At 37.9% G+C, this 12,878-nt stretch overlaps 1 protein-coding gene and 1 long non-coding RNA gene across 2 annotated transcripts in view; one reads left to right on the top strand and one right to left on the bottom strand.

Annotated features, from left to right (window-relative positions):
• Positions 1-616: 616 nt before the first annotated feature.
• Positions 617-12,878, bottom strand: part of MCTP1 (multiple C2 and transmembrane domain containing 1) — a 301,653-nt gene continuing 289,391 nt past the window's right edge. The window contains exons 20-23 of the mRNA XM_023749929.1: positions 10,898-11,007; positions 8,296-8,405; positions 3,523-3,620; positions 617-2,581 (exon numbers count right to left, since the gene is read on the bottom strand). Coding sequence (XP_023605697.1) covers positions 2,510-2,581; positions 3,523-3,620; positions 8,296-8,405; positions 10,898-11,007 — 390 coding nt within the window. The 3' untranslated portion in view covers positions 617-2,509. The remainder of the gene's footprint in view (positions 2,582-3,522; positions 3,621-8,295; positions 8,406-10,897; positions 11,008-12,878) is intronic.
• On the top strand, positions 4,092-10,904 carry LOC106694569. Its single transcript, XR_002828065.1, has 3 exons — positions 4,092-4,286; positions 8,788-8,853; positions 10,712-10,904. It is a non-coding gene; the product is annotated as an uncharacterized LOC106694569 (long non-coding RNA).

The raw sequence follows: 12,878 nt of genomic DNA, 5'->3' as shown, positions 1-12,878 counted from the left end.
AAGTATTTTGGAATCCCTACAGAATCTATCAGTTTGAGTCTGTGGAACAGTACCAAAATGAACCAGAAGTACGGAGTTCTTTTTATAGATGAAAAAAAGTTAAAATATGCATTTCTTATGAAGTATCATAGTTGGGATATGAATGACCTTCAATGAGTTGACTCACTAAAAAATACTGAGGAACATATTTAGTAGTTCACATGATTTCTGTATTTAGCAATCTAAATAGGTGTCAGACATCTTGAAATATTTACATGGCAAATCTCTCAAAACTAAAGTTAAACAGCTCTGTAAACCCCTCACATAGGGGAAAGAGTTAAAATTTTACTAGACATAGTCTCTTGTTTTTAGCCTGCAAATGTAGTAGTTTCTAAAAGCAATGAAGATTCCTATGAATATCACTTTCATGCCTCCAGAGAGTTCTTACTCCTCTGTCAGCTTCCTTGGATGCTCACCCCTCAGAAGCTATTGAATTTTGTAAAAAGTCTAGGATTCAGGGAAAGCCTTAGATGTCCAAACCAAACATGAGTTTCTCTAAGTGTCACTTACAAGAATATGCACACAATCCGCCCTCAGCCACCAAAAAAAAAGGAGTACTGATTTTACTTAGAAAAGATTTTTTATTTAATGCAGTGAATGTATAGTCAACATTACCATTGAACTAAACATCTGAAATTTCATAGAATGAAACAAAACTTAGTCATCCGTTAATGGTTACTATCCACTAGGTACATCGGGGGTCATAAAATATCAGGCTTGTAGACATTTGAGCAGACACTGTCAGCATGAAATGTAAACCTCACACAAGATATAATCAAAGGTAATTTCAAACAAATTATCCTATCAACAAACTTTCTGTAGTAACATCAACTTCATGGAGTATTGTCTTAGCAACATATAGTGATGGTGTGCGAATATAAGCATGTCGTTACAAACATGATGCACTAAATGGAGCTTATTGAGGTCAAAGCCTTTCTATAGAAAGGGATTTAATTGACAATCTTTCAACCATAGTGTATAAACAGATCAAAATAGTTCTATCATAAGAAATAGTATTTAACAACATAGCTTTAAAATAAAAATACTTTAAAAAATCAGCTCTGATGAGATTAAATTTATTGTTAAAGAATTTAGAGAGATATGTTTCTTGCTTCGGCCTTTTCTACGGTTTTCCAACACAACCCCCATCTTCACCCTATCTCAGTCTATTATTAATAAAGTAGTGCAAAACATTCTGTAGCAATTTTAGGCAAGCTTAATCCCCTACCAAGTCGGGGGGGAGTAAGACATACTCACCAAATTATTTCTCTTTCCAGAGGTACACTCACTTGAAGTTAAATAGAAAAACTACCACAAGAGTCTTGGGAATGCAATTTTTAAATATAGATTCTATAGTAAGTAGTGAAATCTTTTTAAAGCAAACTCCCCCTCCCCATACAGTTTTTTTTACAAAATAGGTTTTCATGCATTCATATTTTCAAGAATGATTATTTTTTCTATAAATGAATGTAATGAAACATTGGCATATCACTTAGCACACTGCATTCTCCTCTACATTACAATTCACACTAATAACAAAAATCATAGTATGCATTAAAGATTTCAGTAATCTAATGAGAAAGCACATAACTTTTTTTCTGTGAGAACATGTGAGTATTAAATATTTTTAGATACACAGGGGTATAATCTGACACCAAAAGCAATATGAATTTAGTTTGCTAGTATGTTTACTGAAATTTTGCTAATTTTCTAACTTGATAGAAATTAAAGTAGTGATAGGTATAAAAATTCAGATAGGCATTCATTTATAAACCTGGCAGTATTTATGTGTAATCCTGTAGAGATTTTAAGGTTTTAGATGGAATGATAGAAGGAAAGTTTTCTTTGTAGGATTTCAGAGTATAGAAGATTCTTTTGAGGGGTGAATATACCTTCACTCATTAGCTTAAAGTCAGCCTAGTCATATCTAAATACTTTGCTCAGGAATAAATGTCAGGATCTGAAATCAGAATTTATGTGAAATTGAAATGCATCTGTTCCATTATTCACGTCTTGGGACTCCCTCCTCCCTTTCAAAAAGTGTAAAACATAGAAAACTGTACTGTACTTTTCAGATAAAAAATCGTCACATGAAAAAAACTTTAACATGTATATAGATTTCATCAGGCAAAACAAAGCATATAATCTAATCTGGTTCTTCCACTTGTAATTAGAGAAGTGTGTGTCTCCCACTGTTACCATTCTTACATTTGTTGTTCCAGTGTGCTATATTATTAGCCACCACTAACGGCTTTCATACAGCAGTAAGTAAACTTTTTATCAAATTGATTCTGTACAATGGAAGTATATTTTCAAAGACATATGCCCTTATACACTATTTACAAATTCTCACGATCATTTTTTAAGAGGTAAAATAAATAAAAAGCAGAAAGAAAGGAAATGCTGCTGAGGCTGGAAGGCTTTTTTATCTTCCCGAGCAGATGCTGGTCTTCTCAGTGCTGGGAGCTAGCTAGCCAAGATTGTTTTTCTTCCTTTTACATGGGCTGTGAGAGGGATCTGGTTTCAATTCTTGGTATTGCACCTGTTTAAACAGAGTTCAGAGAAAGACTGGTCAGGTGGCCACTTTCTGGCAGAGGAAGGAAAGACTGCTTGGAGGAAAAAAGTGCTCACTCTGGAAGCTGTATGAGATCTGCAGCTGGGATACAGAAAACAATAGAGTGATAGAGCAGGAGTCTGAGGGAAGTCCTGCCAGGAGCTGCATGAGAGCCCTGGTGTGACCTCTGGTAACAGACTTGGGTTTTCACTGTCCATAAGACATAACAGTAAAAGCAAAACCATCTCATCTATTCTGAAGGGATGGATAATGGTTCTTTACAGATTACTGTTTAATATCTTTACAGATTACTGTTTAATATAGGTTTAATATCCAGCTCACTCTCATGTCTGATACTAAATAAAAAACTCAACTGGAACAAAGGAAAAAGGTATCACTGTAACCCAGTTTCAAGACTTTGTTAAAAACATTTCTCATTTTACTTTGATTAATGGGTATTGATTAACCTGAAAGGATTTTAAAGAATTGAGATATGCTCCAGTCTTCAAAAAGCCTTCTCCCCTACTCACTGACTTCAAATATGCATCTTTAAAATTCATTCAATTTGTGCGATTGTGCACAGAGGTGTTTTTCTCCAAATGTCCACTGGCACACTTTGCTTTCATCATCTAATATTCCTGTTTCCTCCCTTCAGGTCATGGGGACTTCCCTTCACAGTCTCCAGCTGAACCTTCCTAGTCCCTGACGGCTCTGGTAGGTTCTTGATGCAACCCCTCTCATTCCCCATTCTTCTCTATGAGTTCTGCTAGGTTAGCACCCCAAGTAGGCTAAATTTCTCAACAGCACGATCAACTATAGGCTTTATTAACTTTACCTGTCTCTTTGAAACCTTTGAAATTAAAAGAATATAAAAGTAAAAACTAATGCTACCCGACATTAAAATAGTAGTAATAATGAAATCTACATACCACTTGTACATCTGAAGGTACTCTAGAAAGGAAGTCAAGCAGTTCATTGTTGTCAATTGCATAGGGACACCGAAGCTTTTTTGTAAATTTATTGATGCCTGAAAAAGTGATAGATTATTGAAATCTCCAAAGTTTGTTGTAGAAAACACATTTCTGGCAAATGTATTAAAGTGATTCGAAGATCTAGATTAAGCTGCCATTTAACCTTGAATGAACCAATAAATCCTACTGGCTTTCTTCCTTCCCTGTACCCTTCCTCTCTCCTTCCCAACCCAATGGATGCTGTTTTTCTCTTTGTATTTTAGTGGCTTCCTTTGCATTTGGGAAACAAAAGCCACCTGGCAAGAATAGTCAATGACCTTATTTGCTTCTCCCCTCAGTGTTACTGTACGTAGCAGCTTTGCTTTAGTGTCCCATCTATGAAATTGTCTTCCTGCATTTTTGGTTGGGATTGTTTTTAAGGCAAGAAGTCTCATTTATTGATTTTCTCTTTTTCAAAAGATAAAGTGTGTGAGTGGGGGGCGAGGGGGGGGAGGAGGTGTCACTGTTATGCAGGCTAAATGTGTAAAAGACCTTGATTTTATTTCAAAGTTACACTAAATGAGAAAGGATTTATCACCAGCTTTGAAGGTGGCGGTATAAAAGGATCCTGAACTCCCATGAACACACCAGATCTACAGTTGCTTATGGAAAAACTTTCTCTGAAAACTGGCTGAGTGAATACTACACATTGGATGAACAAGAAAAGGCCCACATGGAAACAGGTAGGAGTGTCTGCGGCACAATGTCACAATAAACCCCACCCCCCGGTGCAGCACCTACAGTCTGGAGGGAACTCCAATCCAGAGCCTCTCCCTGAGGAGCATAGGATCTGAACCCCATATCAGGCATCTCCACTTTTTAAAGACTTATACATGAGAGAGAAGCCCCCAAACTACCTAACTTTATTTTCCTTCCAATTTTATTGAGAAGTAATTGACATACTTGACTATATAGGGTTAAGGTGTATAGCATATGAAATGATTATCACAGTAGGCTTACTTAACATCTATCATAGGGCTACAAAGTAAAGAAAGGAAAAATATTTCTTGCTATGAGAACTCTTAGGATCTGTTCTCTTAACAACTTTCCTTTATATAATACAGCAGTGTTACTATATATAGGAAATATGTATAGCATAATACTCCCTAGGTCCATTCATGTTGACTCAAACGGCAAGATTACATTTCTGTTTATGGCTGATTAATATTCCATTATATAGATATGTACCAATAATTTGACTACTGATGGACCCCTAGGTTGCTTTCATGTCTTGACTATTATAAATAATGCTAAAATGAACAGAGGGAGAATATATATATATATTCAAATTAGTGTTTTGGATTTCTTTAGATAAATACCCAGAAGTGGAATAGCTGGATTATATGGTAGCTCTAATTTAATTTTTTGGAGAACCTCCATATTGTTTTCTGTAGTGCCTATACCAATTTACAGTCTCACCAATAGTGCACACGAGTTCCATTTTCTCCACACCCACACCAGCATTTGTTATTTCTTGTCCTGTTGATAATAGCCATTATTACTGGTGTAAGGTGATATCTCATTGAGGTGTTTTTTTTGTGTGTTTTTAATCTTCACTGAAGGATGTTTTTATTGATTTTGAGAGAGAGACAGAGAGAAACATTGATGGGTTGCTTTTGGTATGTGCCTGGACTGGGAGAACACCCACAATTTTTGGTATATGGGATGACTCTCCAACCGAGCCATTTGTATATCTTCTTTGAGCTAGGACCTGAATAGAAATTTTTCCAAAGAAGACATACAGATGGCCAACAGGAATCTGATCAGGGAAATACAAATCAAAACCAAAATGACACACCTGTTAAAAAAAAAGTAAGTGTTGGCAAGGGTGTGGAGAAAAGGGAATCATTGTACACTCTTGGTGCAACCACTACAGAAAACAGTATGAAGGTTCCTCAAAAAATTAAAAATAGAACTACAGTATCAACAGGCAATTCCACTTCTGAGTATTTAATTGAATAAAATAAACACTAACTCAAAAATATATATGCACTGCATGTTCATTTAGCCTTATTTGCAATAGCCAAAATAATGGAAACAACCAAAGTGTCAATCAATGGATGAATGGATAAAGAAAATGTGATATATAATGGAATGTTATTCTGCCATTAAAATAGAACTAAATCTTGCCATTTCCAACTATATGGATGGACCTTGAGGGCATTACATTAAGTGAAATAAGTCAGAGAAAAACATACTGTATGATTTCACACATGGAATCTAAAACAAAAATGAGCTCATAGATTCAGAGAACAGATTGGTGGTTACTAGAAGAGGGAATTGGATGATGGGCTAAAGGGGTCATAAGGTACAAAATTCCAGTTATAAATAAGTCATGGGGATTTGATGAATAGCATGGTGACTATTGTTAATAATACTGTAATTGCATTTTTGAAAGTTGCTAAAAGTACATTTTAAAAGTTTCCATCACAAGAAAAAAATGTTTCTATCTCTGGCATTGGGATTTTTAGAAACCAGTTTTTCTTTTAAATTACAAGAAGTGTACATTAAATTCTTGCAAAAGATGCTGCCATGATTAACTAACTTGGATCACAACAGCCAAGAATCATTAGAGACAAACATCTACCCATGCTAAATTACTCAATAGTTAATCCTCTGTACTACCTGAAGAGTCAGTGTGGATAAAGGGTCAATGCAGGTGAAATGTCAAAATAATGTATAAAACTTAGAAGTATCTATCCTACATATTCTGTGTGATAATGTAGAATTTCAATACAACAAGTCTGTTTTTAAATTTGTGTTGCACTTAAATTACCAAACATGCACATAGAAATACATAAGCAACTTGATATGAAAGCAGTGGTCTGCTGAGACCTGGGCCATAAGCTAGAGCATTGTGGCTCTTCTTTAGGGTATGCAGCAGAATGATTTTCTTCTCTTCCTGTGTCCCCATGTGAGGCCCCTCTGAAACTTCTGGTTAGTACTTCAGCAATCACCTACCACTAAAGGGAATACTGTTCTTGTTTCATTTCAGTGAATGAAACAAGAGGCCCAAACACATTCTCTAAAAATCACATTTAAGACAGCCAGTGGCTCCCAAGTTACAGAGCCAGATGTCTGCCATGGTCTCCAGGTTCCAAGAACCTGGGCAAACGAAACCAGAGGTTCACCACCTATCACAACCTAGATGGCAGGAGTGGCTCTCAGTTGGTTAGAGGTAATAAACTGCCAAATGCTCTACTCTAATTCCTTCACGATAAGAGCATCTGTTTTAAATATCAGAGAAAGGAATGCAAGATGAGGGCTGGAGCATACACTAGGGCAGTGGTTGGCAAACTGCGGCTCAGCAAACGGCAGCTCGCGAGCCACATGCGGCTCTTTGGCCCCTTGAGTGTGGCTCTTCCACAAAATACTGACTTCTGTGCATGGGCCACGAAGTTTCAATCGCACTGTACGTGTGCGCCCGCACGTGGTATTTTGTGGAAGAGAGCCAGCCGTGGTTTGCCGATCACGGCACTAGGGAAAAAGAACATGGTGGGAAAAGCCTCTTCCCTAGCATAGTGGAAGTACTGTATTAGGTGAAACTGTTTCTTTAAACTATAGAAATTAAGAAAAGAACAAATAGTCACTATTCCCACTACCCTACTCCCTACCCAAGATACGGAGGTAAGGTTATGGTAAGTGGTAAGAGGGTGTATTCATGATAGGAAAAGAGGCCAAAAACATTAGGGAGAAAGGAATCCTAAAACTGGAGGGCTTAGAGACATCTGACCCCTTCTCCCTTTATTCCAGTATAGTGCGTTAAAGCCTTAAAAAGAAAAGAACAAAACATTCTCTTTGGTCTTTTTGTTGTATGAGCACATGTTGTCTGGAGTTAAGGCCCATTTCAGTTCTTTGCATTTTGTATAGGTTTAGTAAGCTTAGGTGTGTGGAGACCAGGGGCAAGTAGAGAATTCTACTTCTACCCAGTCTTGTGTGTGTGCATATGTATATGTATATATATATGTATGTATGTATATAATTAATGTCATAGTTTTATATGTTAGTCAGTCTTGGAGATTAAGAATTGAATTTTCCAAACCAAGAGTTTTGTCAGATATGGGGTGGGGGGGAGGAACCTCAAAACTATCAAGAATGCTGAAACTTGGTACATGAGAACTGTTGGCATGCGGCATAACTGCATTAAAAATTAGGACCCGAAACTATTTTTAAAGGGGGTTTTTGCAGAAGCATTCTTATTTAGTACACATAAAGCAGGTTTCTTGTTCCTAAGCAGCCTGTCAATGACAGGGACCCTTTTCTGTATCCTACAGGTGACCATATATAGTACCATATTTACAGACACTTCCACAAGACAGAGCACCGTAGCACAAAAGCATATTGTCCTGAACGCACCATATGGCTCGAAATGCCTCTGTTTACGTATAAGTGCTGAAAATAAATCAGAGTGATATCTAGACCGAGCTACTCTTTGATATATGAAGAATCTGCACAGCAACCTGTTTATAGTATGATGGAGCCTATGGTGCCAGATAAGAAAAATGCATTTTGCAGGTAGACTTAAATCGTTATACTGTTGTGATTTTTAACCGACCTGTCTCTTTTCATCATGGAGTAGCTTCATGACCATAAATATGCGGAACTACTGACAGTATAATTCATCCCTTAAAAATAGTTTGTTCTTAGCAGCTAAGACAGTAAAAAAAAAAAAAAAAAAAAGGCTTTACTTACCCCAGATAAGGACAATGTATCTCAGTGGAATGAAGTACAGCACAACTGTGAACACACAGAGGGCCACGATGGCCAGCCAGCTTAGGAATGGGACCGTCCAGTTGAAAGTACTGAATGAAAGGTTAACATTAGCAATCTAGCATTTCTTATCAGGAAGGGATTAGGCCTCAAAAGATATTTAAAGGAATAAGAAATTGTACATGATGTGGATAAATGTTAGTGTTTTTGTTCTAATTTCCTGGTAGTGTGGGTTATATTCACTTGGAATGGGGTTTGTCCTGGGCAGTTTTTGATCTCATAAAGGATGATTATTAAGAGATTTTCTTCCAGTACTGTGTCTCAGCATAACTTAAGAGTTATTCCTTAGTTTTGTAGCATATAGCTTGCTTATTGTATCCTGAGGTCAAATGTTTAATATAAAAAAAAATTGTTTTTTTAGTAAAAGAACCAAAGTTGCATCAATCTGATTGTCTTGTTTTCAATTACTTTTAGGGTCTGGCTTTTTGGACTTTGTCATTTTATTCCCATGGCTAGAGTGAGCAACTTGTAACTTGCCAGGTAAAGAATCATGTCTTCCCTCCCTTACACCTGTGCTTCCCTTGCTTCTGCTGCTTGTGGAGAGAACAGAAGGCTGAGGGTCTGCCTGCTCTCCTGGGGCTCAGCTCAGAGCCATCCATCACACTGTTCCTTATGCAAGGGCACTGGCTCTTCCCTCAGAAAACCCGTCTTCTGGGCAGCTTCACTGAAGGGCTCCCTGTGTTCTTTCTTTCTCCTCTTGGAAGAGTAAGAATCCTTACCAGTGTAGCTAATGTCAGGGGAAACAAGATTGTCCTTTTCCCACAATGCATTATGGAATCTAAATCTAGAATATGATCCCTATTCAAGAAAGTTCTGGAATGAATAACAAAATGCAATTATAGAGACTTTTCACTTTGTCCTTAAAGATTGCTTCTGAAGCTGCTTTCTGAATAGATGCATTATATTCCATGTGACTATAGGGGAATTTCTCTTTTTAATATTCAAAAGATTGTGCAGAGAAGATGGCTACACCTCAGCCTATACTTATACCTGTATCACTACTGTACCTATGGAAGTTCTACAAAACCCTGTGTACCACAAGGCTGGTCCACAGCCAAGATCTGGTCCTATACTCCAACTGGCCCTCATGTTTTCCAGCCAGCACCTGTTCTGAGGTCTCTTAGCATCCAGAGAGATAAAGAACCATTTTCCCTCAGGCATTCACTAGCCTGGCCTGAGAGCTGACCCAGGGTTTTCTGGTATCAATGAGATGCTGTCATCAGGTATTAACACCCAGTGTACCTCAGAAAGGACAACACTCACTCAGTAGGGAAAGCCCCCATTTAGGACTTCACCCTGTGCTTCATGGACAGGGTGTGGAGAACAGGGGAACGTTCTTAGAGATGGAGAAAAAAACATTGAGAGGAAGAAGGGAAAAGAAAGACGTGGGAATCAATTTTCAGAAGTCTAAGACTGATCGCTGCTTCGAGGCACATTTGGGAGAGGGAGGCTGTTCTGTCTAATGTGATATGAGAATGTGGAAACTCAGCATCTATGCATGTGTGGAAATGTATTAAACAAAAAAATACATGAAATAAGACTCATTATCCCTTGAAACATTAAAGGCACTAAATGAATGACTCAAAGGCACTAAATGAATGACTCAAAACTTTAGTTTAAATAACTTACTCCTCTTCAACTTACGCCCAAAGAGTCAAATCTGAACACTTTGGGTTATGAACAGTAAACAATGAGAGGATATATGGAAACTAGGAAAATGTGGGCTTAACTGGATATACAGCACCCCTTCTTGAGTGGGCCAATTTTTATATAGTTCAGTAGTAGTATGAGGCCTTAGTATATTTTTACTGATAATCAATTATAAATCACCTATTGTTTTTATAATTAAACAGTTGTTTTAAAAAGTAGATTAGTAAAAAAGTATTTCAAGTAAAACACAAGTAATATAAAATTAAGAATGTTTCTTAACTTTACATTAGATATTTTCTTATTCAAAAAAATAAAGGTGATTTTAAAAAATCCACAGAATTAAAAAATTTCTAATGGCCGAGCATTAGTTTATTTCATGTATAATATATTAGCTATATAAATACACAAATTTAAAAGTATATTTTGGTAGGGTGCTATATATAATATCACTTTCAAAAAATTTTAGATTAATTTGAAAATATACCTCAGCCAACAATAAAATGTGTGTCTTCCTTACCCAAAATCCTCATTTTGCTTAGTTTATTTTTTTTTATCATGAGTTGATATTCTGTTTAAGAACAAAGCCTTTCACTGTGAAATTGTGCTAAAATTTAGAATGGTGTTATTTCTCCAAAGCTACAAAGCTACAAGTATAATTTCTTTCCAACCAATATGTTCTAAATTTCAGGAAGGAAATTGACAGAACTTTCATAAAACCAAAGACTGACAGAAACAAAGTAAATAATGATGAAACTGAGCAATAGATCATCCAGAAGGAGTGTCCCCTGCCAAAACGAATTAGCATTTCACCCTGAGAAACAAATGGACACTCTGTCTCCACAGAAGGCCAGGCCCACGTGTCAGCATCACTTACTTCTTTATCCTTTCGCCTAAGGAAGCCGCTTCATCTAGGATGTTCTGGACACTGATGCATACCTCCTGGATGGCATAGATTTTATTTATAAACCCCTTCTTTTCACTGTCCTAAAACATAATAAAAAGAGAGGTTCTGTATGAGTAATGGTATTCTTCAGTGCTTGAATTCTTTGCATTGTCCCTGTCTTAACATTTTTAAACTTAAACTCTATGTCTTCTTACATACAAGGACCCCTTGAGAATCCAGGATATAAAGGGAGGGGAAGGAGGAAGAGTAGCCACTATTGTGGAGCTGTGCTAGTATAAAAGGTAGCTGCAAAGCAGGGCACTCAGACTCTGTTGCTGGTGCCCTGATGAACAGAAAAATGTCAGCCAGGGGGAAAGAAAGTATAAAGGTTTAAGAGATAGGTCATGTCTCAGAATGACCACAACCAGGATCTGTGCTGACCCTGGACCCGCCATGACTCACTACTTAGACCTTGTGTTTTGACCCCACCACCCACACACCTGAGTTTGGTTTTAGCTTCAGATATTTCATCAGCAGAGACTGCTGGGTACAAATTAGAGGACCTGTCAGGAATGAAAACTGCAAACAAAAATGATAAGGTTGCCCAGTCAGTGTGGCTTAGTGGATGAGCTTCGACCTTTGAACCAGGAGGTCATGGTTGATTCCCAGTCAGGGCACATACCCAGGTGCAGGCTCGATCCCCACTGTGGGAAGTCCAGGAGGCAGCCAACCAATAATTCTCTCTCATCATTGATGATTCTCTCTCTCCCTCCCCTTCTTTGAAATAATAAATATATCCCCCCCACACACACTCATGCCCTCACCCACCCCCTCAGTGTCTGTGTCCATTGGTTAGGCTTATATGCATGCATACAAGTCCTTTAGTTGATCTCTCCCCCTTCCCCCCTCCCTCCCCTGCCTTCCCTCTGAGGTTTGATCGATGCTTCTCTGTCTCTGGAACTGTTTTTGTTCATCAGTTTATGTTGTTCATTATATTTTACAAATGAGTGAAATCATGTGATATTTATTTTTCTCTGACTGGCTTATTTTGCTTAGCAAAATGCTCTCCAGTTCCATCCATGCTGTTGCAAATGGTAAGAATTCCTTCTTTTTTACTGAAGCATAGTATTCCATTGTGTAGATGTACCACCGTTTTTTAATCCACTCATCTTCTGATGGGCACTTAGGCTGTTTTCAAATCTTAGCTATTGTAAATTATGCTGCTATGAACATAGGGGTGCATATATCCTTTCTGATTGGTTAAATGACAAGGTCAATTAAAATCCACTAAGTGGACACTTTCTAGGATAGTACCGAAGACAGATGAGATATACAATAAGCCTGGCCCCCTCTGAAAAATAATAGCCACAGATGTCATACAGTAGCTTATGGCTATATTAGGGTTCTAACTAAACTTTTTTCTCCTCTTTGTACTTAGTTCTTCATTTTAAAACTTACGCTGGATTTAAGCAAACTGGTGTGTTCCAGGGAACGGGTGGATGGGGATTGAGCAGAAAGCACCCAGAGAATGGTGTGAGCCTGGGGGAGGTGTGTACATTTTGTAATTTTAGACCCAGAGGAAGAAATACTGGTGGCCTTTCACGATTGAAAATTCTGCTTAGTAGCCTGGCATCACAGGCACTCGCCTGGGCTGTTTGGTGGAGACCATCCAACCCTGATTCCATGACTCCATTCCTCCATGCCAGCTTGAATAGCTCTGAAAATGTAGCTCCAATTTCATTCCTTTAACTTCTTTCGAACGCTTGCACACTGTGCCAGAACACTTGAGACCTCATGTGGCAGGCAGTGCTTGCTGAAAGCCGCCAGGAAGCTAGAATAATAATGTCGTCATGTTGCACATTTACATACTGACTTTCATTTCAGAGGAGTCTCTGAAGCACTTTGCACTGTGAACACTTGGCTGAGGCTGGCATCCTGCCACCTTCAAAGCCAAGGGCAAGTGAATGACAGG

This window comes from Myotis lucifugus, unplaced genomic scaffold, assembly GCF_000147115.1.
Source record: "Myotis lucifugus unplaced genomic scaffold, Myoluc2.0 scaffold_0, whole genome shotgun sequence".
NCBI classification, from domain to species: domain Eukaryota; kingdom Metazoa; phylum Chordata; class Mammalia; order Chiroptera; family Vespertilionidae; genus Myotis; species Myotis lucifugus.
This window is presented reverse-complemented; position numbering and strand designations above follow the sequence as displayed.